Raw genomic sequence first — 25,675 nt, 5'->3', positions numbered from 1 at the left:
ATCTCTACAGAAAAAAAACGTTTGTATCGGATTCTGTATTTTACTTCAACAAAAGCGGAAGGTGAATGTCCCAGCCTTTTTGTTTTTAAAATATTTCAGGTTTTATTTATAACTAAAACACACAAAGAGGGTATTGCAAACGTATTTAGTACGAGCTAGAAGTCAACAGAAGCGAATAGAACAAGCAACACGTAATTTTTCATTTAACCAAGAACTATTTTTCAACTATACAACGCCCATAGATATAATAAATGTAAAAACGAAGATCTAATAAATAGTTTAACAAAAGTGGTGTTTGGATTGACTTCAGTGTTCTACGCTTTTTTGAGAGTAACGAACTCTACTGTAAAAAAATTTTCTATTTTTTTTTTTTTTTGTATTTTGGAGCTTTCAGGATCGAAAATTATGGCTCAAGTGTATTTTGGGTACTAAGCGGGAACATTTTAGAACTCCATTATCCGACAAAATAAACAAACACCACTGTAGATACTGCCAATGGTTAAAATGATATGGCCTACGGTGAAGGAAAAAAAAATTTACATCACCGCTTCGCCGTGAGTTCCTTCTCGGAGGAGTTTTATTCTTATCTGAGGGGAAAACCGGCGCCCAAGTATAATTTTAATCTCCTATATGTTAAAGAATCAAATTGTTGGCTCCATCGTTTCAGATTGGTGATTCGCATACATGATGCAATATTAAAAAGCTCATAGGCAAATGGAAACATTGTATATAAAAGAAATGTCACGACATGCTCCCTCGTTTTCAAGCGTTCTTTTTATGATATTTATTTATTTTTAGAGCCATCTAGGTAATATGGAGGCCATGTACCTTAGAGTCATGCATCTAGGTAATATGAAGGCCAAGTACCATCTTGAGACAGAGAAATTTCGCTTTTTTTAGGATATAGATAGAATTTATGAATTCGTATTGTTTTAAGGTATTATATTGTTTTGGTATTTTGCAGAGAAATGCTTGAAACCAAACTTTATCCCTCTGTACAGTACAAGTATTGTACCTTCATGTTTTATTATCAGGATAGCAAGAATTCAACAACATTATCAGTGTTTTTTGGGTTTATTTTGCTGTTCTACGCCGTGCATGTTTTATTTGTTTGTTATTGTTTTAAGTAGGATATGACAGCCGGAAATTTTGCAAAAAACTTTTTATTTTATCAACTATAACAAAAAATTTAAAAGCGGAATTTCTTTTTTTTGCAGCACGTCATATAATACACATGTACTACCTTTCTCGATAAATTCGTCTTTAGATAATATTCAAGCTTATCCTTTTGTGCTCTGGCTTCACTCACTGTTAATAACAGTATGTTCTAACGTGTTGTTGTTTGTAGAAAGTGAAAACATGGGTGGAGAAGAATATTAAACAATGTTTACGAATATAATATTTTCTTGCTGTTCTGTTTGTAAGAATAAGCTTAACTTCCACGTCTACAACATTTCGGGAAAATTTTTAGAAATAACAGTTGGTCGTCCTTTCCTTCCCTTTCTTTGTAAAAGAAGTACGTCGAGAAACAACATTTTTTTGGGGGGGTTGGACACGGCTCGAAGACCTATTCTAATGACCCTGATCGGTTTGATAATATCTTTTTAATTGATTTTTTTTTATTGTTGTCAGGTATTGAAAATAAAAAATAATTATAAAGCATGCCGATAAATAAAGAAGAAATATCGTTTAACAAATTTTTAATAACAAACAAAATTGCTTTTTTTTAGAGTAATTGCCCACTCGCTTCCTATGTCATGCATGGTTTCGTAAAAGAAAATTTTAATTTTCCCTTCTCATTAAGAATACTTTACTCAGATAACTTTAGTAAAGGCGGGTCATCTTTTTTCAGTTTATTGCTCATACCCTTTCCATGTTTATGTTTAAACCTTTTTTGTCGTGCTGCGGTCACATGCACCCTGCTAGTATTCCACGATTTGATTTCGATAAAGGTGGGTTTGTTTAACAAACAGAATCAATCAAATTCTGCATTATTCATTTGTTTTTAAAAAAATGTTCAATTTTTAATATACTTTAGCCAAAATTACTTTTTCTCAATTGGTTTCCTCTTATATAATATCCCTTGTTAGTGTTAATCTTTAATACCCCCTGCACAATTTTGAAATCTGGTCCGCCTTCATGGTTAGGTTTCGTTTGAACGCAAGAATTTTTCACACGTCCACAATTTGCAACCCTACTTTTCAAACACGGCAGGTCACTTCAGTTTTTTACGTTAAAGAGATCGAAATATGTTGTTGGTATGAACTTTAGTGGCTTACACGAAAATAAAGTTAATGGCGGCAGAAAAAGTTTAAGAAGACAAAGACCACATAAAAATTTAGTGATGAGGAACAAAATATTTCTTTGCCTATTTTTTGTCAGTCAACAAAAGTACATGTCTTGCATACATTTAAAAAGTCGTATACAATATATAATATAAACAAACGATACAAAAAACATCTTTAAAACATAATTATTACTTTGAGAGAAGACGGAAACTTCTTGCGGATCAGCTTCACCGCAACATGTTTGTATTTTACGGGGAAAACTTTCGCGTTTCCACCAGTTAAAATTTTTAATGGGAAATAACTGTTGCAGTTTACCAAATTTTTCATCTACTTTCGTCTAGTTTTTGTACATTTTGTCCTATAGCTGAGACTTTTTAGAAATCCTTTTTAATTGGCACATTACGAAGGAAAAACGTTTGCAAATTTTACAAAAAAAAACAAACAAAAAACGCAAAGGTTTCTTCTAAAACCATTTTTATTCCTTAAAATACTTATTAAGGAAGTAAGTAGTCCTTGTCGTGAAACAGATCTGGTTCTTCTTTCTAAACATTTAAAAAATCATTTTTATCTTCTTGACGGTGTTGTTAAAGAACCATTTATCATATTGTATCATTTCGAACAAGTTTTTATCGTCAGAATCTATTAGTTTTTTATCACAACAAGCGCTGCTTATCCGCCATCTTGAATGTTTGTTTTTTTATCCAATGATGCGTTTTAATGTATGTTTTAAAAAATTAGTTTAAATAATTCCTCTAAAATTCTCTATTATTGTCAAAACAATGCGCAGAAAGAAAATTTTGCGTTTTCTAAAAATTCGCGAAATTAAAATCATCTTTTGTTGCAAACCGCGAATATAAACTTATGAAATGTTAAACCGCGAAATTTTATTCCGCCAAAATTTAAGAAGTTTCAATCGCGAAAATAAATTCTGTGATATTCTTCAATCCTAGATTTAATTCCTTGATTTCGCGAAATTTGAATTTGATCTTTCGCGAAAATAATTTTTTCACAATCTATTAAAGGAGAGGCAAAGAAAAAATTATTTTGTGGCAGCCAGAAAATAACTTTTAAGCAAAAGAAAAAAATTATAGGTTTCTAAATCCCAAGATTTACTAAGATAACTACTATATTAGCAAATAAATAACTCTGTATTTAACAACTAACTATGTATATGTCTTCCCAGCAACAGTTTTACATACTTTTCATGGCTGTAGTGTAGAAATAAATTACATAATTCAATATATCACCTAAGTAACAGAAGTTATCAAAGTCACTGTTGTACATCAAAAAAACTTGAAAAAACTTGGTTCTTTATAATCTCACCTTTGCAACGGTTACATACAAACTGAATGTTCGCTCTTTATTAAAATTATTTACCCAGGATAGCCTCTTCAGTTCATATTGGTACTGTTATCAATGATAGTCCCGCGAAGAGGGTCCTAGTGCATTTAAAGTTCCCATTTGAACTACGAAAGTCGTGCAAGCGCAGCAATCTCTCAACTAGACAACCGCCTATGATATCAATCCTATTCTCATGCTGAGCGCTAAGCAGAAAGGATGGGATTCACACTTTTATAGTCTATGGCGTGACTCGGCCGAGGTTTAAACTTAAGACCTCCCGGACTGGAAACGAACACTCTACTACAAGGCTTCCAGTCGGTTAACCTTCTTGCAATACCACCGCACTTTTCATGTACTGAAAAAAAATTGAGTTACAACCAACCCCTTTCCTTTAAACTCCACAAGGCAACGTTTTAATTCCAAGGTCAAACATAGCTTTACTGCTGCTGAGAAAAGATGGCGAAAAAAGAAGAAATTTCAATGTGGAAGAAAAGATTGCGAATTAAAGTTAGGGAAAGAAATCTCGAGAACTGCAAAATGGGGAATAAAATATTACAAATGGGCACAGTTTAATGGAAATTGCGGAATTGAAAAATTAACCACCAATACTATTGTTTTGCTTACTTCCAATGTCGGAATTAAATTTTACACCGAACTTACAGAAAAATTGCGAGCATTCAAGAGTAAAAGCGAAATAAAAAATCGTGGAAGTTTGTCTGTAATTAAAAAATTTAAAATTTAAGTTGCGAAGCCAAACTTGCAATCATGGCTCTCGCATTATTTTCTTCCGCGTTAATTTCTTTCCCTGAGTTTGACTGTCTTCGATTGTAAAGATAAACTTTTTTTTTTAATTTAACACATAAGAAAGACAAATTTTTATAGGATAGCTAATTTGTAGCTGTTGCAACCGCGTTTTTTTTATTTAGAAACATTTGCAACGCATGATGAGAGCAGAAGAAAGAGTTCGTTTGCGAACAGAAAGGTGATGCTATTTGCAGTTTTTTTGTTTTTTAGAAAATTCGCAAACTTTGTGCCCAATAAAAGCCGTGAGATGTGCCAATTAGAAGTTTTTCCCGCCATATACAAAATTTTTGCGATAAAGCTAAGTCGCAAACGTTTCCGCAAAACATTTTTCCCCGTAAAGTACTGTTAACAAAAATAATTTTGATCCAAATAGAAATTTTATAAACGTACTAGTCGGTGGCCTGTGAAAAAATCCACGGGTTCGCCCGTCCTTTATTCACCGCAATTCGTATGTCTCGCTACTGCGGTTACCATTTTGCGTGAAAGACACGCATACGGGTATTACAATATAGACTAGTCGTTAGCCCGTGGAAAAATCCACGGGTTCGCCCTTTCTTTAAATTTACCAGTCGCAACAAAGTGGATAAAAATATATCGCATTTCATATTCGTGTTTCCGTAGCACGACTTTTTAACACAGCGGGGTCTGCAAAGAGACAAACAGACGGAATACGGCTATTATTAAAGAGATTCAAATTCTGCAAATATTTTTCCAAATTTCCACTTTCCTCTCACGTAACAGGAAGATATATTTTTTTATTTTTTTTATTTATTTTATTCGCTGACAATTATCATGCGTTGGATGTTGTTGCTTTTAGGAGAAGCATCTTACGTTCAGTTGAACCACTCGCTTCAGTCCCTCTTAATGAACATAACCAGGTATATGAACTTTTTTGTCAAGATAAAAATGTTGTTAAATTTCATCACAAACTACGAATATGTGCTTTAACATTTTTTTTTTAGAAAATTCTGAGTTATAAGAACATTTTAGCTCTGATGGAACTATACAACTCGCCTGGATTTAAGTTAAAAGTTCAAACTGATGAAGTGAGTGTAGCTACTGCATGTTTTTTTTCTTCCAAAAGCTTTTTTTGTTTAGAAGCCATATTTAGGCTGATTTTGTCCCACTGAAATAAACATATGCTGAGCATATTAGAACGGCTTATTTCAGCAGATAATCAATTTATAATCCGAAAGTCACGTGACAAAAATTGCGTAATTGTTCTTCCCAGAAGTGGATTTTGAAAATAATTAAGCGTTTTAAACCTTATTGACATTTTTTTCATACGCTTATAACACAAAACATACATTTGCTGGCATGTGCACCACCATAGTCCTAAGAGATAATACTGTTAAAGACTAACACGAAGGCGAATATTCTGTTGTCAGTAACTATAAGAAACTCATGATCAGAAAATATCTGCCGTTGTTTGATATTATGAAGTTAAATTTTGGATTCCGTTTTATGCACCAATAACGAGTGCTTCGCCGAAAATATCATTTGAAGAAAGCGGATTGCAAAGTGTCTGAATCACCGAATATGGTAAATTAGTGAAACCATTCTTTGCTGATTTCAAAGTAATATTCCGGAAGTTTTGGCATTGTACCGTCTGAGAGAAATTTCAACGAGTCAACCTTTTCCGGTTAAGCAATGATAAGCATACTTTTTTAAAAAGAAAACCAAAAATCCGATTTTTCTTTTTTTCGGAATAAATAAAATTTACGTGTCAATTTTGTTTATCGTAGGTTTATGTTTACGATCAGGTTTTCTTTGGGTCTGCGTATATATTTGTTTAATATAAGGTTTGATCATTATTTATAAACGCCGACTTCTTTTGAAATGCAAAAACAAATGAGTTGTTTCGATGTCTTCATCTTTGTCTTAGATTCGGTTATATCAATGTAAACTTGAAGGCAGGCTGTGTATTCGAATTGAATGCGAAATAGATGTCCCTCCTGCCACGGTGTATAAAGTTCTTTCCGATCACAAAAAGAGAACAATTTGGGATATGGCTGTCACGTAAGTTTTGAGTAAATACTCGATTTAGACTTCTGTTTTCTTCCAGTAAAAAAATTTAAGTCCATCAGGAAATGTAGTCTCCTCTTTCTAATGCTTATTTTAGTAAAGTTTCGATAGCGCGCATAATTCGTGAAGATGAAGACTGCGTCCTACATTACGCCATGCAAAATTTGTCACCACGAGAGAATGTAAAAGGTGATGATTTTGTTGTGCTCGCATCGACGAGAAAAGATATAAGGTACGTTTCCATGGTTACTGTTTCCATAGTTACTGTTTCCATGGTTACCGTTTCCATGGTTACTGTTTAATGCCAGAAATATAAATTCTCTTACTTGTGTTTTTCATATCCCTCTTAATAATATATTCATAGGGAATTACATACTATAGCTTACAGATCAGTAACAGTAGCAGATTTGCCTCCATTACCCGAATATAACAGAGCACAGGTATATTGTTATTGTATTGATGCAATTTTTTTCTCGTAAGACAAAACTATGATAATATGCTTAAAAATTACAAAATTGTATAAAACCCTGAAATTTAATTTTTTGCCTATTTTCTACTCCCCCCATGTAATCAGTCGTAATCATTTGTTTGACCTCCTCCCAAAGTTACGTCATCATCTACTTACCCCCCCCCCCCTCCAAAAAAAAATAAATAAATAAATAAATAAATAATACATCCAAAATATAGAATATGGCGAAAATACAGACGCTTTCGATAGTTGATATTTTTCACACTCATGATAAATATGCTGTTATGCTGTTTGATTTGCTTATGTCATCAAACCACTTTACCCCTCCCCCCTCCCTTATATTTAAGCGTAAGCAAATTCGATGACCCCCCCCCCCATCCCCCTACTTAATTACGTAACATGTGAACGCTCCCTAACTGGAGTTTTTTATAAAAGAGTATTAATGAAAGTGCAAGGTACCCAAGAAAATGGTTCGAGATAATGAAAAATCAAGCTACCGGGAGTTAACTGTATGTCCATACTGACCGTTCTTTTAAGACATTAACATGCGAATTGAAACATTATCTATTATATTTAAAATGTAATCATATTGCGATCAAAATAAGGAGTAGAATTTGAACCTTTATGCTTAATTGAGAATGAGCTTAATTTACATAATGTTTATAAAACCAAAGGTGTAGACCTTGTATGTGCAAATCCGCAATTTTGTTTTAAACAATAACGCTTCAGATCTATCGCGCGCTAAAATCTTTCCTTTATTCCTTAGACTCGATGTTCTGGCTTTGTATTGGAAGCAGTGAATAATACGATTACTACAAACGGCTGTAAGGTACACCATATCACTCTTACGTCAAAAGGAATTAATAATTCTTAATTAAATTTTGCAGAATTTTTTTTCGCAAATTATACCAGTAATCGTAAAAATAACTCCTGCAACGAAATTTTTAAAACCCAATTTGAAAAAAATTCCGCAAAATTAAAGTTCATTTTTTTATTCAAGAAATGTTTTTTTGGTTAAATAGGTATGCCAGTCAGTTTCGTATTTATGTTGTGTTTTGTTTCTAGATCATCTACTTAAACCAAGTAACGGACCACGTGTATCAGTATATTAAAAATGATTTGGAAGGTGCTACCCATACTCTTGCGAAGCGAGCAATTGCGATAAAAGAACTTGTTAAACAGTCAGTTCCTTAAACATGTTCCCCAAATTTTCAGTGAAAATTATGCAACACTTGAGATCAAAATTTGTACCAGATATCTGAGGGCGTTGTTATGAATTGTCGGACTTTATATTTGCACATATTTGAACGCTGTAATTAGAATCACCTATACGTGTAATTAATTTTTAAACACTGACTTTACTCCAGGAATATCAACAACGCCTGAGATTACTAAATACATGAAAAAGAATTTTCCTGACAATCAGGAAATACATCGTTTACGCCCCGCTTTTAGTTTCACACATGGGTTCTATCCGAGAAATTCTCACTAACAAGAATTGTAAATGCAGTAAAAAGATGCTTCCAAAGTCTTTTGTATATTTGAAGGTAATGTTTAAGATCAATTAGCAAGAATAAATACATAGCTTCTTATGAGAAAAGATTTGTGGTTTAAGCACTGAGTAAATTTGTGCGAATTTTAACATTAATTGTCAGCATTCTTGGAGTGAGGTGCATGTAGAAAGAAATGTTTAATACATCTGGCAATAATTTTATTAAGATTTTTTGTTATATTTGTACATAATTTAAATCGCATAATTTTATTAAATCAGTTTACTTTTTAGCAAAAATTATTCATTTAACAACTGTCATTGTTCAAAAAAGCTGTAAATAAAAATCGAAGATATTTTAAGTTGCGGAATTTCAAAATCACAAAACTAAATCTTGCAAAAATAGACGAAAGTTTGATTAATTGCATAAACGTCCCGATTTTTTTTAAGGAAATACTAAAAAAATATTTTAGCTTCTTGAAGACAATGAGCAAACGGTTGCGGTTTAAAGTCAAATTTACTTTTCGCATAAAACATACGATTTAAATTGAACATTTTATCGAAACATCCGCATTTTCTGTGGTGAATTTTACAAAATGGATGCAAGAATTCGAAACAGGATAGAAAGTTGTTTTTAAAATTGATATAACTAGTCGTTAGCCGTGGAAAATCCACGGGTTCGCCCGTCCTTTTTATACCGCATTGCGTGCTTCTCGCTATTGCGCAGCTAAGCTACCATTTTGCGTGACAAACAGACGTATACGGGTATTATAATATAGATTTTCTATTTTACGAGTTGCTGTTGTGTAAGAACTGCTAAACCCGTACGGCAACCAAGAACGGCTGGAACTCCTACGGATTCGTAACGTATTTAACTAAAGTTATCAGGAGGTAAAGTAGTTTAGCACAGACCGAGGTACTACCTTAACTAGAAAACGTTGCCGCTGCAAGATTTTGGTTTTAAAATATACCTTATGGGGCAGAACTTTGTCGGACAAAAAGGATGAATTTTTCTTTTGTGACAAAATAGGTTATACTCTGTTGATAGAATTTTTTTGGCAACCAACTGGTCCTTTTACAACAAAATTTATTGAAATTCATGCCCAGGACCCAAAATCTCATTTTCTGGGCATGAATTTCAAAAAGTGGAATGCTTTTTTGACCTAATAATTGCCTTTCAGAATTCGAACTTATCGAGATCCAAGCAATAAAACTCAATTTAATCACAAGACGGCATCAGAATCGTTAGAAGTCGAGATATGTAGAGAAGTGGTAAAACCAAGGAAAAAAACTTTGTATCGTATCGTATTCAACCGTAGCCTCGTAGAAAAAAAAACTAATCTTATATATTTTACGAAATTACACTTGTAAAATACCTTTGATGCTATATTTATTTAAAAAATATACTTTAATGGGATAGATTTTTGCGGGGATTAATTTTCGCGCATTTCGCGGATTTGGGTACTATCAGCGAAAATATGTCCCCTTCCGAAAATTTGGAAACAGGCTATCCGCGAAAATTTGTCCCCGCAAAAGTTTTGAATAATTGCTCGATCCGCAAATTTTTTTATTAGAAGGTCTCGAATCAGTTGATCCCTTTCAAGAATATGGATCCTTTGCTCCCAGTTTCTGATGCAAATGATCAACCGGATTTGAATTATCTTCCCAGCCTTACACTGTAAAGATGAACAATTGAAAGTTCCTTACACCCCACGAAGTGAAATAGTAGTGGTAGATAGGATAAAGAATTAGCTTTTTTTGAATTCAATTTGAATTTGTTTCGTTTTTTATCTAGCTGTGTTTATTCTACCTGATGTTATAGTTGTGTTAAAAGAGCTTTGAACTAAAATGCAAAACTACACTTCGCCTCGGTCGCTGTAGAAATGACCAGTGTGAAGAGAGTAGACGGGACAGTGCCATTCAGCCCGGAACCCTTTTGATAACTTATTTTACTGACGTTACGAAAATTTCTGGAGGTGACGAAAATTTTGTCCGACGAAAAATTGCAGTTCGGAAAACTATATAGCCCTGATTCGCAAGCATTTCTTCCGCATAATTCGCCATTTTCGGACCCTTGATTCGCAACAAAATTCTTCCCGTAAAGTAAATAGATATGTTTAAACAGGTAGAAAATACTGCTATTAAGTAGTTATAAGTGTCAGTTAAAAAAGCACGCTAGGGAGATATTCTTAATCACACACAACTATTATATCTACGTAATAACCGACATTTATCTCCAAAATTCTGAACTATCCTCGTACAAAAATGGTACTGCGGTTGCAATGCGCGATTTCGGACCATCTTAACCTGTAGTAAAAACTTAATCAAAAACATTTAAAAAGGTTATGAATGTATTTCAATCTATATTATAATGCCCGTATACGTCTGTCTGTCTGTCACGCAAAATGGTAGCTTAGCTGCGCAAGTAGCGAAAAGCACGCAATGCGGTATAAAAAGGACGAGCGAACCCGTGGATTTTTCCATGGGCTAACGACTATGTACTTAATTTTAGTAAAGGAAACTGTATAAACTCATGTAATCTAAAATTTGACGAGAATGTTAATTTTTCGAATTCCAAAAATTAAAGAGTATTGAAGTTTAAGAATTTCACGAATTTTTATTCCCGCGAAAATTTATTCCCAAGGTATTTTGTTTAAGTTTAGGATATTTCAGAAAATAGAATAAAACTCGTCTGTGCCTGTGATATTTAAACGCCGCTGTATATTCACTTCGGAGTTTTCATTTACAGTTCTCAATCTCTACTATACACTACAGGATCACTGCGCATCATTGATCTGCGCATATATGTCTTATTTTTGCGCATTAACATCTGCATATTTTCTAGGAAATTTGCTATTGCGCATGCGCACAACCAGCATTTTCATAAGTATACATCAACAGTGCACTGTTCTGCTGCCAAGCGTGAATACTTTTTTAACGTTCTATAAAAACATAAATATCAAGAACAAATGAAATATTAAAGATAATTAGAAAATTAAATACATAAGATGTATAAAATCGTGTTTCATCTCGTCTGTCTGGTTGTGGTTACGTGTAGATCCAAACCAGGAAACTTCAAGAGACATCATCATAAAAAGCTAGGTCCGACAACAACTACAGAACCTTTAGTTATAACAACTCCAGCTTTTGTCCAGAGTGAGACCAATGACACAAGAAATGCAGTTACACAACCCACACCAAGTGTTGGAAATACTCAAAATATTGCTATAACAACGACAGAATCAACAACTGAATCAATTACTTTAAAACTCGGTAATAAAACTATAAATACAAACTTAAAATCAGCACTAGATGACATAGCGCCAGGTCAAGATGGGAAAAGCGCGCTTGACGCAGCCGCATATCCGCCCAACTTGTATCATTCGTTCCAAGATAAATCACATGATAAGAACTCTTCCAACGTTGTATTCGAAGTGATAAACGTTGACCCGTGGTACAAGTCGAAAAGATACAACACTCGATTCTTAGTAGTCACGTCATTGTACTCCACACTCGGGTTGGCCTGCATACTAACAAGCTATTGCTTAGTCAAGACTATTATAACTAAAAGAAGAAGACATCACCAGTATATGCTGCTAACAAAACGTGACATGGAGTTTCCCTTGGGAGGAGGTGGAATATGATCACGTGATCATACTAATAATAGTTGTATTGGCTAGTACGACCAGCTCCACTTAAAATGTACTTGAAGATTTGTCAGTCTAGAACACGCAGAATAAAATGATGACCTCTCTTGGTGAAGTTGAAATTGCTCAATTTATGGAAAACAAACGAGGTATCAAAAATTAAAAAGGAATTGAGAGAACTCTATTTTGTAAAAGTTGAACCTGCAGATTCGCATCATCCTGCTTGACTTTCGGTGTCAAAGGTTTTGATAAACAAGAACAATGTGATGTAATATTTTTATAAAAATATGTATATAAATAAAGTTGACTATAAAATGAACAACAAAGTTGTCTAAATAATACAAACTTCCATTGCGCTAAGCAACAAACAAACAACTCGAAGGCACATTAACAAGCACTTAAGAAAAACAAATAAAATTTTAAAAATATCATAGTCCTGTTTTTTTCGTGTAAGTAGTATTAACATATCTCAGTTAAATTTTGTTACTGCTGACGTCATTAAAATGGCGGACGTCTCAACTCAGTCACACATCAAACGGCATTAACGTAAATAGTTTTCTTATATACTGAAGTAAATTTGACCGAGAGGTATTTTTTTTCGAATGAGTGCTTAAATTGATAATTAAATATTTACATAAATAAATTAATTTCTACCTAAACCTATCAAAAAATCTCCCCCCCCCCCTACTTATATAAAAAATACTGTCGAATTATTCCGCTTTCGATTTCCCTGTATCCACTGTTAAAGCGTACATCAAAATTATAGAATTCAAAATGGCAACAATTGCCATGACAATAAACACGCCATTCCAGCCATATGTGCTCGAAAGATACGTGAAAGGATAGCCAGCAAAAACACTGCCAGCTGAAAGAAAATGTAACTTTATTCCTTCCGCGTATTAATTCACAAAAAATAACGAAAACAGGAAGCATACTAACTTGTAGAAGCAGCCGAAGCTAAACTGTGTGCACTTCCGCTTAAACCTGGCGGAGCATTTTCCATCACAAGAAGACCAAACAGTGTGTAGGGACCATAACAGCAAAATCCAAGAAAGAACGAAGTAATGTTGATGAGAATCTAAAAAAAAATATTTTAAAAAAGATTAAATTGCTTCAAATTTTATCTATTCAATTTTTATTTATTCAATTTTTCTTTCCTGGAATCAATAAAAAAGGCTAATGTTTGGGTATCCTTGGATTCGCTATATTTAACGAAAAAAGTTTTTTTCCAATTTATCTGAAAAATTTCCTGATCCTCTTTTACCCGCCCACCTTGAACGGAAGAAATTTTTTTAAACTTATTTTTCCGATTGAGAAACCGGAAAATATTTTTTGTGGAACAAACTTTGGCTCTTAGAGACTTGTATTTTTTAAAAATGTTTTCATTTAGATGTCGAATGAAAGTAGTTTAATCGCCGGCAAACGAAAACCCACGATTTCCCGTAAATCCCGGGCTTGGACCGTATAGTCGAATGTATACAAAAAAAGTGCCCAGGGAGTAAACTGCCAGATGTGGAAACTATATTTGCGATTAGAAGCTCTCGAGTAAAAAAATGCAGAATTAAATTTGCGTTTTAACGTTTATTTATCTATTTATGTTTATTTATTTTTTTGATATCACAACACAGAAACAAAATCAAATAATGCGGTAAGTAATAAGTACGGTCTTTATATATTATCATTTTTGCGATTCACGATTTGAAACGTTTTTAAAAAAATTTTTCGGTGCTTGTTTCTACGATTGATCAACTATTAGCTATTTTTACGGAATTTAATATTTAATTTTTAATTCGCCAAAAATTTCTTCGCTTAGGATATTTAGCAAGGATATAATTTGGCGGGTGCACTAACTTTTTTGCAATTGATTTAACAAACTTTTCTATAAAAAAAAAATTTTTGCAGGGGACTTAATTTCGCGGATAATAACCAAGTATCTTTTTCGTTGAATTCAATTTCGCAGATGTTTGTAGTTGTGATTTAAAATATCCTGCACAATTTTATTCTCTTTTAGTATTTTTGTCCTAACAAAAAAAAATAGCGCCTGCTATGGTTTGCAAAAAACCTTCGAATTCTTCACTCTCCCTAGCTCCCATCATACAATCCGACTCACTGAATGTTATCGCATCCAATTACGAAGACAAAATTCACAGAAATATTTATGTGCAAGCCATTCCCAAATTTTCCCAAATTTCCCTAACTGCTTCGTCTATTTCTAAAGACAATGTTCAAGTCGTAACAGAATCTACTGCCCGTGTGAAATTCGCATCAATATTTTTGTGTCGCGTGTCATGACCAGTGATCATAATTCTGTTTCGTAATTGGAAAATTCGATCTCGTGTTGTTTCAAGACATGAAACTCAGCTTTTCACATCACATATAAATTTTAGTGTGAACATTGGAACTTGTCGTGCGATGAAACACCCGAAGTGGAAAAAAATACCAAAAGTGTAGTTAAAATGTTTCAAAAATAGCTGCAATCGCCCACGTGCAAGATTTGCAAAAATAAACCAGGTCTCCAGCGCTGTTAGTTTCTGTCTATAGCAAAGACAATGTACCGAGGAGAGATAAGCCTCCTGGAGGGAGAGAATACTTTAGTACTTTACACGTTGGCATGCGATTGTCAACACGGACTAAAAAATAACAATTCGCTGGAATCGATTTTTGCTATTTCACATTCTCTTTACAATTTTTTAATTACTCAGACTATAAAATCAGGGTAACTTTATAAGAATTATTTGGAATGAGAGAATATTCTATTTTTTCGAGATGTGTGAAAGCATCTCAACTATTTTTTGATTTACCTTTAATCCTTTAAACTAACAGAAAGAAGAGAAAAAAATGAGTTATAAATAGTTGTTTTGAAAGATGTCAAAAAACTGAAAAGTTAAAAAAGTCACGTGAACGAGTTGCGTAACGACATTAAGTTGCGTAACTGGTAGAGATAAAAAAACTCCACTCTTCGCTTTAAAGTATCTTTCTCTTCAAATCTTGGTCTACATTTCTTTCCTTTTCCATCCAACACGAACAGGATCACCCACGTCGTCCTAACACCCCTCACGAGAGGGGGAATATGTGTGCAATGCTATCACTAAGAAAGTTATGAACTGTGAGGACAGCATGTTTAAGAATTTCCGCTGAAAATTCCACAACAGAAAAAAAATCTACGGAATTTAATTTTGACCTAAAATCTGGAAAATAAATCAAGCAAAACAAACAATTTAATGACCAAGTTCAATGGATTTCAAGGAAATTTATTTTCGCAGTTTTTAAAAAATACGCGAAAACCCGAAATTATTTTTCTGCAAAGTTTTTCGTCATCCTAAATGTCGAATTTGACGAAAAAGTTAGAGCTGACGGTGTCTTAATTTTGATGACAACCTGCCCATATAAGGAGTGTCAGCACATTCGATTAAAATAAAATAGAATTTGTTTAATGTGTATGTATCTTATATGTATCTTACTTTTTCGGACGGAGAAATTTTATTTGTCCAAAGTAACACCATGGCAAACTAATGAAAGGTGACACTTATGATAAATTGAAGTGCAGTCATTATATTAGATTATTCCTGGTTGTATCTCGCTGAGAATTCACGCAAATTTCAGCCTTAGTTTGAGCGCAACCATGATAGCTGCCTTTAGTTCAATCTAGTGAACGTTTTGCGCATGTGAAAAAAAGCAACAGCGCATGTGTAGTTCGAACCTCACACAGAAACCTATTTAAACGCGATATGTGATTATGGTGATTATGGTTTTAAATTTCAAATCGGGTAAATCCCTTTGTGTATAGTCTACCCATGTGCTAACCGGCACAACGTGCATGTTAAAAACTCCTAAAAATATAAAAACGTTATATATTTCTCGCAAAACCTGCAAAAGAATGAAGTGAGCAAATGACCTAAAAGACATCCTTTTTCAACTATTTTTGTCCGAAAAAGGAGAAAAAATGAAAAAATTCTTTGCATGTTGTTATTGCTCGTGTCAACTTTACTTCGTATTTTTAGCGATGGACACAGATGACGTTACTAGCGAAACAGTGTATCGCCGTCACCGAACGCGTCGAAACACAGCAGGAGTTTATTTTCAAAACAAACCTTACAAATAGTTCTTCTGTTTAAACTTGAGAAAAGAAACGACCGTTATTCATTTCACATGATTCGTTGTACCGCATTAGATGAGCAAGAGAAAGCTTAAAGTGGAAAACGGAAAGAAGTAGGGAGAATTTCTAAATTGGGTACTTGTTTAAAATTTAAGCTGATAAACTTGAGGTTTGGGAACTAATGACTTTTGCAAACAATTTATTAAAAGTTTTATATTCGGAAGTTAATATTGACTTAAAGATTGACCATATTGGATATTTGATAAAAACGTTTTGTCCACAGGAATGTTTTCGATTGGTTGAGAAAAAACATTGTGATTGGTTATATGAGACACACGTCAATTGCATGTGAATTTGAAACGGTCAAAGATTCGTGAGAAGAATAAGTGTGGTCAAGACATATAAGTGTTTCTCAAGAAGAAATATTTGTATATAAAAGTTACAGAGAGTTACTTCCAGACAGTGTAAACGAGGCTTCGCGATAACAAAGACGAGATGGAAATCCCAGTGTTGGTGAAAGCGAACGGTTGCACAGGTGACATCCTGCAACGACCGATAATGACAATGGATGGTCACCTCTTGTCAGCATTTTGGAATAAGGGGGCATGCATTCCAGATAAATCAATCGAGAAAGAAGAACTTATAAACGAACTAATTGACGAGATCTTAATCTTTATGAAACTTAAAGCGGAGGTAAGGCTGGATATTATAAAGTTTTTGTTACTTAAGCAGGTTACACATTGCGTATTTTGTCGAATTCTTAAAATTTGATCGTGATCACCCTTTTCTTGATTCAATTTATCGAGTCCAACTTGTCGAGCTCAAGATTTTTAAAGTTGTTTTTTAACATTATATCGAAAATTAAAACAATAAAACAAACACTCTTTAAAGTCGACAAGTTAATTAAAAAAATGGTGATACAAAATCAATTTGACGAATTCGATAAAAAGGATTGGACATATTGATTGACAAAATGGGTCATGTATCTCCCGCTTTACAACTTCTAAAAGCCAAACACACAGTAAACGCAAGACATAATAGGAATTGATCGTACCACTTGCTATACCCACATGGCATAAAAATACCAACATTGGACAAAAACCTGTTTAACGAAAACAAAATTCTGTGGTGATCCGAATCACATGAAACTCCCTTAAACTTGATTCATCTCTGTTCTTTGAATTTCGAAATGGCGGGAAAGTTGGAATGAAATGTTGAAACTCCTAATCGAAAAATAAACAAGAAAAACTTTTGTATATCTTTGTATGTCACGAACAAATTCAAATTCGCTAATTGTAACAGAAATGAATAAAGAATATACGAACAGAGAACTTTACAAAACGAAAGTAATAATACCACAGAATATCACAAACTCTTTTAAGCTACATAAAAAAAAGTTTAAAAAAAAACATCAGGGCATTAAAAGAAACAAAAAAATTGACATCACAATGTTAAAAATATATTTTAGTAACATGAAATAGACGGGTTATTGTTCTTCCTGTACGTAGCGCAATTTGTCAGCATAAATGTGTGTTACCATATAAGGTAGTTTTATAGAATGACTAACGACATGCTATTTTTAAACCAAATATGATACAAGAAAATCCAAAATAACCAGTAAAAGTGTCTTATAAAACAATTATTTTTGCGAAGTACCAATTCTTGGAACTTTTGGAAATTAATGCCATTGTTTGTTATTGTGTTGCGCGGGAAAGTAACTTAAAGTCATTGCTGAGTATCACCTTTGATGTTTTCTACACAGAGTAAGAATAACGAACAAAGAGATTTTTTCAAAAAATAGTCGTGTTTGTTTTTTCTTGTCATACGTCACCGTCACCAGGTGGAAGTGTTTTTGTGTGTTTGAACAACAACAACAAAAAATAATATTACTGTTCTAAGCAAATACACTTTTATTTTCTAGGTCGATCATGATGAACTTTTAGATGCTTTACGTAATCATCGACGTGGAAGTACGGCGTCGTCTCGATATAACACAACTGTAAATACCGTCACAAAAGAAAAACAACGACGTAGTTGGGGACCTGACGACACTTGGTCGAGACGTTTCGTTAATACTTTCACTGGTAAGCAACAATCGACAATAGTGAAAACAAACGACAAAACCACAGAATCGCCGACGAAAGAAAAAATAACAAAAACATCAAAATCGTCCGGCAAGACGACAAAACATTCGAAAAAAACATACCAGCATGCAAACACAGAGTCAGTTTTAAGTATTCGCAGCTGCCAGCCTTTAAATCGATATCAAGACAGAGGTAACAACAAAAACAACGATGACGGCGACGGACAACAATCCGACACACGCCGGACTTTTAATAGAAGATTACGACAACGACGTAAGGAACTTATGAAAATGATGTCGTGGATGTGCGACGAAGGATACGATTATATACACACAGAGCAGGCGACAAATGTGTCAGAAGTCGAAATCTTTGTAGACGTCATGTTATCGTCACGGGTTCCCGTACAAATGACATTTAAGGTTAATTCGCCGACAGATATTAACATCACGTATCAGTTTTTGCCGACATTCAAAGAAGAATATATGATTCTCAACATTAGCAAAACACATTGTATGGTCATGAGGGCGTTTTAATGAGATTATTATCGACAAAAATAAAAATTTTCCACTGTACAAATATATTTATAACTTTAGATAAAATTTAACATTATTAATACTATGTATTATTAGGCAATTTTTTCCCGTGGGATAGCATGTATTTATAGTAACAATTGCTTTATGCATTCATGCGTGACGTTATCTGAGAAATTAATATTGTATAGAATAAATAACTTTAATAAAAAGTAGTGGGTTATTACATTGTTTGTTTGTTTGTTTGTTTGTTTGTTTATTCACTTATTTGTTTGTTTGTTTGTTTGTTCGTTCTTATATCAGAAAAAACTTTAAACTTCAAGTTTCAAATAACTTGAATATGGCGGACAAATTCAGGTGAACTTTTACTGGGTGTAAAACAAACCAAAAATCGTCGCATGTTTTTCCTTTATTGACGATTTGCGAAATGTTGACCTAACTTAATGAAGACACAAATATTGCTCTCATATTTTTTGTCATGTTGTGGTGACATTATCACGTCTCAAATGTCACGTTTATAATATTGACGATGCTTTGTGCAATACTCACAGCTAGCTTACAGAACATTATCAGCCAATCCTGATAAAACAAAAAACAAAAGATCAGTGAAAAAACCTTAGCTTATATATTTATTTTTATATACTTATTCTTTAAAGCATTGTGGGTAGTAAATGACACGTGTTGCATCATACATACCAGACTATCTTGTTTTAGGAAGTGAAGAAGATATAGCCAAACAACAATGAATGCTGAACAGAATAAAATAACTGGAAGTCTGGGACTACTCTTCATTTTGTCTCCAAACTAAAAATGACAAATATATATGTGTAGAGAGATACGAATCTTGTACGGGATTTTGTTTTGCAATAATTTTTGATACCTTCATCATTAATTTGTCTGAAACAATTCCACTGGATACACAAGCAAGTAGTCCTCCAAACTGGAAATACATGACTCCAAAACTAGCTAAAATAGGAAATATACTAGCTGTTAACCCGTTGAATCATCCACGGGGTCGCCTGTCTTTAAATAACACGCTATTTCGTGTGCCCGTTGCACTACATGTTTCTTGCGGACAGACAGACAGAATACATAAAGAAATGAAAACTTGTCATCGCCAACAATACGCTAAAACTGTTACCACAGATAAAAATAGAAACAATCACCATTGAAGTCCGTAACTTGTTGTACAACACTTGATGTGCATGTGCTATAGTTCTTTCTACATCATTTGATGTGCAACATCACTTGCGTTGTTTTTTGTGTGCAAAATGTGTTAAGTGGTAACTACGACTGTTGTACACAACTGTTGCTCAACAATTTTTATGATAATGGAAACCGAACTTTAAGTAAAATAACATATATAGTTTTATATGAGGGTGAACATTCTAGAACATTTTTATTTTCAAGACATGGACCACGGCAGCAAGCAAACAAACAAGAAGACCGTGAAATAGTAAATTTCATTATCGGTTGTTTTTCAATATTTTTAGATTAACCCAATAAATTACTTGTCAGTTAAATACAAGAACATTTCCAGGACCAGTCTTAAAAAGCTTTTTATACGTACATTTTCAGTACCAAAAATTCTCGGAACAATTTAACATATTTAAAATATTTCAGAAACGTTGTCCTTTGTAATGGCCTCAAAATATTTCGTCCAAACCTCCAATATCAGTCCACAATTAAAAGTAAAAAAAAATTCTATTAGGTTTTTTACTGCAAAAAAGGAGTCGGAAGATCACAGGCTACACTTGACATGTTACAAAAAGCAAAAAAATATTTTTGGTTCACAGCTCTGGGTATTAACATTTTTAACATAACATTGCAAATGGATTGGTGTTACATGTCAGAACATTCACTACAGTCGGAACGTGGAAAACAAAAATAAACATCCTGACACAAATACACGGTTCCGTTACTTTTAAAGTGATAAAAATTTTAGGCTTCAAAGTGAGGAGAAATAATAAAAAGTTCATTTTGTCCGAACTAAAACATTTAAAGCTAGTCGAGAAAACATTTACATGTTTTTTATAAGCAATTTTATAAGAAATTCCAAAATAAGGTTTTTTTTCAGGCTCAAAATATGCTTAGATTATGCTTAAAAAAATGACCAAATTCAAGCCTACGGATGCTTATAAATGTTATGCTTATAAAAAAAACATTATTTTTTTATTTTTAACGCCATGATGAACGATAGTAAATATTTCACAAGAATTTGAAGGACGGAATTAGAATCTTTTTTAACGTAACAACATATAATAACATTTAACGCACACTAACTATCGTTAGAAATTACAAAAAACTGAAGAAAATTTTTTAGAATCATTATTAAAATGTTTGTTTGTTAGGACTCTCTGCTGCAATAGGTATTGTGCAGATTTTTAAGGATTAAAGTAACTTTTCCAATATACCTGCATCTAATATACACGAGAAACTTTTTGTTAGTATTTTTAAAAGAAAACTGATAACTTCGTATGCGAACTTAGCGTTGTCTCTTTGAAACACTGAATGTTTTTCGAGAATGAAAGTTGACATAGAAATTTTCAATCTAAGTTTAATTTTCAGGAGAATCAAGATTTGTCAAAATGAATCAAAAACCTAGAACAATCCAGGACTTTCCTGTATGTTCTCAAACTTTTTCCTGAATTTTCCTGTACATTCTAGGGATTTCCTGTTTTTTCATTGATCACCTACATTAAAATTATAGAAGAAACTTGTAGTTATGTTACGCTTAAAAAGCAAGTGATATTGTAAAAGACAAATTTTCCAGGAGCATTTTTTAAATTGCGTTTTTCCAGGTCTTTCTTCTAAAATGGGTATTTTCTAGAAGATCCAGAAGATAACAAAAACAATAACAAAAGTTCGTGGATTTTTAAAGGTTTTAGTTACCCTGTTTAAGTTATAAAACAAAAAAATAATTTCGACACTTTCTGGAGTTTCCAAGATAAAAGCAAATTTTAAAAAATGTACCTGCACAGAAAAAACAGTTTTGTGAGCATTTATACAAGAAAACAGATACCTTGATATTTTGAGAAATGTCTTTCATTAATTAAGTACAGTTGAAGCCAATCTTCCAATCCACTCTTCACTGATGACCATATAAAGTACGACAGACTCATTAACCAAATAAATTCACTTTTAAATATTTCAATAAATGGTACTTTTGAGTTCAACGCTTTGTTATTCTTTTGTTTGATATTGATGTCAGTTTCAATACACACCTCTGAAGGGTTATCTTTGATGGAAACATACGCGATAACAGAATACAAGATTGCTGTAACACCAACTATAATAAAACTTCTGCTCCAATGCAAGTAGTCTGACAATGTGGCCATAATTAGAGGAATTACACTTGAACTTATATTCATTGTTGCGGATAATATTGCCCAAATGGTACCAAGCTGAAACAGAAACAACCTGTCAAAAGATACTCTCTTGTAAAAGAATGGAAAGATAGACTTACACATATGTTGTTTGAAACACAAGGATTTTAGATTTAGATTTTGTTGCTATCAAGGAAATCCACCAGAACAGTAAACAATTTATGTGCATGTCTCAGCAAACATGTATATTATTAAACCCAATATTTGTAAATATTGTTCGTTGTATTATCAGAATAAAGGACTTTAGAAAATAGGGACAAACCAGAGTTGCTAAAATTTCTACAATCTTGGTCAAAATATGTTGAGACAAGACAGCTATTTACGAACTTTGCCACCTCGAGGAATTGCGTAGCCTATATTTCTATATTAGATGCACACATTTTGAACTTGTCAAAGTTCACTTGTCAATGTTTAGATTGGACTTAGGCTGTTTAGTTAAGTCCAAATGTTTAAAATGTGCTAATTGTTGCTGACGTCAGCATGGCCATTTTTTTACAAATTTCAGCGCCTTGGTATAGGCCCCAACATGGATTATTTCGGTGTGCTAGTGTGCTACAGAATGTGACTAGTAACTTTTCAATGCTGTCTGCCTGGCATATGTTTGCGCAAAAGTAGCAACTTTGAAGCCTGCTGGCTGCAGCACATTGACTGTTTGACACTTTTATCCATTTTTGAGAAATGAGGAAAAAAACTGCCTCCGTCTAAATATATTTGTGCAAGATTGTAAATTGTAAAAACACAAAATACCTGCAGGGAATTAATTTTTGTGGGGAATTTTTTTGAAAGTAAAATTTAATTTTCGCGACAACTAATTTTTTGCGATAATAAGAATTTTTTTTCTAAATTTATACAGTTTTTGCATAGGAGACAAAATAAAGACTGTTGAATTGAAATTCACATATATATTGTATGTAGTTCAAGGTAAATCAGAGGAAAAGATTAGTGTAAATCGTTTTTTAAAAAGGAGAAAAATGTAAATTTCACAAGAATTAATTTTCGAGAAATTTGCGAATAGCAAGTTTTTTCAATAATTTTTGCGGGAACTAATTTTGCCAAAGTCATGAAAATTAGTTCCTGCAAAAATTAATTCCCTGAAGGTAGTTATAAAACCTTGATTGCATAGAAAAAAAACATTAGGCATAATATTTTTTGACAAAAAACCTTGGCAATAACACAGAACTGGAGACAATCTCCTTAAGTGCATTATTTATTCAATGTTTACATTCAGGACTTTCTGCTCCAATAGGGTTTATTAAATACTTAAATTAGAAATACCTCAGTTGGATGATACCATCTTTTGATTAACACAGCTATAGGTGCCCACCCACAACCTTGAAATAAACCATTCAAAGCTTGCAAAACTATAAACATTAACACTGATGTCGAAAATCCAAAAGATATGTTTATTAATCCAACCAAAACTAAACCAACTGTAAAAATAATCTTTGGTCTCGTTTTATCTGCAAGGATACCACAGATAATTTTTCCAACACTGTAAAATACCATCTGGGTACTGTTCATCAAACCAAATGCTTCGGTATTAAAAGAAAGCGCAGTATCTTGTAGCAACATGGGCATGGAATACAAACATGTTCGTCGTGTAACATAAAATAAACAATAACCAAGAAAAGCATTTACAAGTAAAATATTTCTCCATAAGTTAAACGAAGCATTATTGTAGTGATTATCCATTCTGTGAGAAATCTAAAAATCTAAAATAATTATTACAGGCTAGTTATATTCATTCACTGGAGCCTGGAAATGTGGGAAAGAGTTTAAACAGATACAAAAAAAAAACAATCTAGCTGCTTATCTTAAAATAAGTGGTGAAAAGAACATAGCAATAATGTTGTTAACAGTCTCTAGTAATAAGAACATCCTTTATTAGTTTCTACTAGACTTCACAAAAAAATTGAGAATTGCATTTACACCTTACAATAAACATATAGCAGTCTAAAAATGTGCACAAGGCAGTAAAATACATATTTAATAGATAAAATGTTAACTGTTCATTTTCCCTTAAAATGAGAAAATCTAACAAGCATATGCCACACTCTGCATCTAATGTATTAGAAACTTCCAAATTTACTGTGTGCTTGGATTTTGAACTCCTCCTATTTTTTACCTATAAGTAGATACAAATATCTAACAAGATAGATTTTGAGATTTTTAAGTTTTAGGAAAATTTGAGAGGTTTGATGACATTGGAGAATTAGGAGATTAGAAACATAAACTGGGCAAAATAAAATTTAAATTTTGGATGTCAATAAAAATATTTGACATACGACATGGACTCAGTAAAATGTAAGAGTGTAAGGGTGCTTACTTTTGAAAAGGCTCGCATTTTTATTTGTTCATTTTTAGTTGTTATTTTAAAGGAGAGGCGAACTGCGCAGGGCATGGCTACGGAATAAAAGTTCATGATGATTGTGTTGATTTTAAAGACCAGGGTTTATAATAAATCAATTTACGTGTCCCATCCATCATAACAAAAAACGTCCTAAAAAAGACTAAGAATGTTTTATATTGAAAATATTTGTAGGGTTATAAAAATTTGGTAGTTTTACATAAAAAAACGTTAAATTTTCACCTTACACTTTGCAGAATGACATCACAATATAAAACAGTCTGTTAAAAATACCAGTTTTGTTTACGTCTTTGTGAGTGCTGAAATTTTCTTATAATTCAGTATTTTACACATTTGCCAAACAGGTGTCTAAATTAAAAAACAATGGAATATATTGAAAATAATGAATCAAAAAAAGTTAAAGATCAAAATAACAAAAAATGTTGAACAACATGTTAAGAACATTTTTATTATTTTATACTACTGAGGTTACTAAACAAATTGATATTTTACTTTGTAAGTACAGTTGAAAAAAGTAAAGATTTGTGAAAAAACAAAGATGAAGCCAACATATTGCGTGTTCGATTTATTGATAAATGTTTCCGGTCAGTATATTTATTAAATTTGGCGCCATCTAATCATAACAAACTTCATCATTCGAAGCTTGTGGTGTGTTGAAGAAAAGAAACTTAAAACATGAAAAAAATATTGTTGTCAGTCATGATAGATATTTCTTAAGCTCAGAGAAGTTTAATTAAAGGTTATCATTATAGTATGTAAAATATTCTTTGTTATCTTACGTAAAAGATCTTATTTTTGATGTTTACTGGTACGTACATCCAAAACCTACCTATTTTCACCCTGTACACCCATAAAGATTTTGTAAAAATTTTGTTAGAAAGATATACAGATTACTTAGTTATGAAATATAGTTATTTATTTGTTAGTATGGTAGTTACCTTGGTAGATTTTACCTTGGTGGATTTAGAGATCTATAATATTTTTTCCCCCTGCTTAAAATTTATTTTCTGACTGCCACAAAATAGTTTTTTGTTCGCCTCTCCTTTAATACAATTAAACAACTTAGATATTGATTTAGCATGTGTAAATTCATTTAATAAAATTAAAAAATTGTACTTTTGGGAAATATTTAATTGTCTTAAACAAAT

General features: G+C 32.8%; 3 protein-coding genes across 4 annotated transcripts in view; 2 read left to right on the top strand and 1 right to left on the bottom strand.

Moving 5' to 3' along the window:
• LOC130655632 (acyl-coenzyme A thioesterase 11-like) overlaps positions 1–8,975 on the top strand; it is a 29,673-nt gene extending 20,698 nt beyond the window's left edge. The window contains exons 12-19 of the mRNA XM_057458405.1: positions 4,556–4,611; positions 5,251–5,311; positions 5,396–5,479; positions 6,319–6,452; positions 6,556–6,690; positions 6,823–6,898; positions 7,694–7,756; positions 7,993–8,975. Of these exons, the coding sequence (XP_057314388.1) occupies positions 4,556–4,611; positions 5,251–5,311; positions 5,396–5,479; positions 6,319–6,452; positions 6,556–6,690; positions 6,823–6,898; positions 7,694–7,756; positions 7,993–8,121 (738 nt within the window). The 3' untranslated portion in view covers positions 8,122–8,975. The remainder of the gene's footprint in view (positions 1–4,555; positions 4,612–5,250; positions 5,312–5,395; positions 5,480–6,318; positions 6,453–6,555; positions 6,691–6,822; positions 6,899–7,693; positions 7,757–7,992) is intronic.
• Positions 8,976–12,332: 3,357 nt separating this feature from the next.
• Positions 12,333–23,898, bottom strand: LOC130655633 (glucose-6-phosphate exchanger SLC37A4-like). Of its 2 annotated transcripts, XM_057458406.1 has the most exons (6): positions 23,435–23,897; positions 21,796–22,177; positions 19,654–19,739; positions 19,470–19,577; positions 13,003–13,141; positions 12,333–12,928 (listed from the first exon to the last, which is right to left on the bottom strand). In XM_057458406.1, exons 1-6 carry the CDS (start codon positions 23,849–23,851, stop codon positions 12,774–12,776), a joined length of 1,287 nt encoding a protein of 428 aa, XP_057314389.1. In that variant the 5' UTR covers positions 23,852–23,897; the 3' UTR covers positions 12,333–12,773. The 2 variants fall into 2 exon arrangements, with proteins under 2 accessions (XP_057314389.1, XP_057314390.1); XM_057458407.1 differs by lacking the exons at positions 19,470–19,577; positions 19,654–19,739 and having other exon boundaries at positions 23,435–23,898.
• Positions 16,236–18,999, top strand: LOC130655637 (uncharacterized). The gene is made up of 2 exons (XM_057458410.1): positions 16,236–16,852; positions 18,081–18,999. The coding sequence occupies exons 1-2, from the start codon at positions 16,655–16,657 to the stop codon at positions 18,774–18,776; spliced, it is 894 nt and encodes a 297-aa protein (XP_057314393.1). The 5' UTR covers positions 16,236–16,654; the 3' UTR covers positions 18,777–18,999.
• Positions 23,899–25,675: the final 1,777 nt, after the last annotated feature.

The sequence above is a fragment of the Hydractinia symbiolongicarpus genome, chromosome 8, assembly GCF_029227915.1.
Source record: "Hydractinia symbiolongicarpus strain clone_291-10 chromosome 8, HSymV2.1, whole genome shotgun sequence".
In the NCBI taxonomy this organism is placed as follows: domain Eukaryota; kingdom Metazoa; phylum Cnidaria; class Hydrozoa; order Anthoathecata; family Hydractiniidae; genus Hydractinia; species Hydractinia symbiolongicarpus.
Note: the sequence above shows the minus strand (reverse complement) of the source record. Positions and strands in the feature narration are given on the sequence as shown.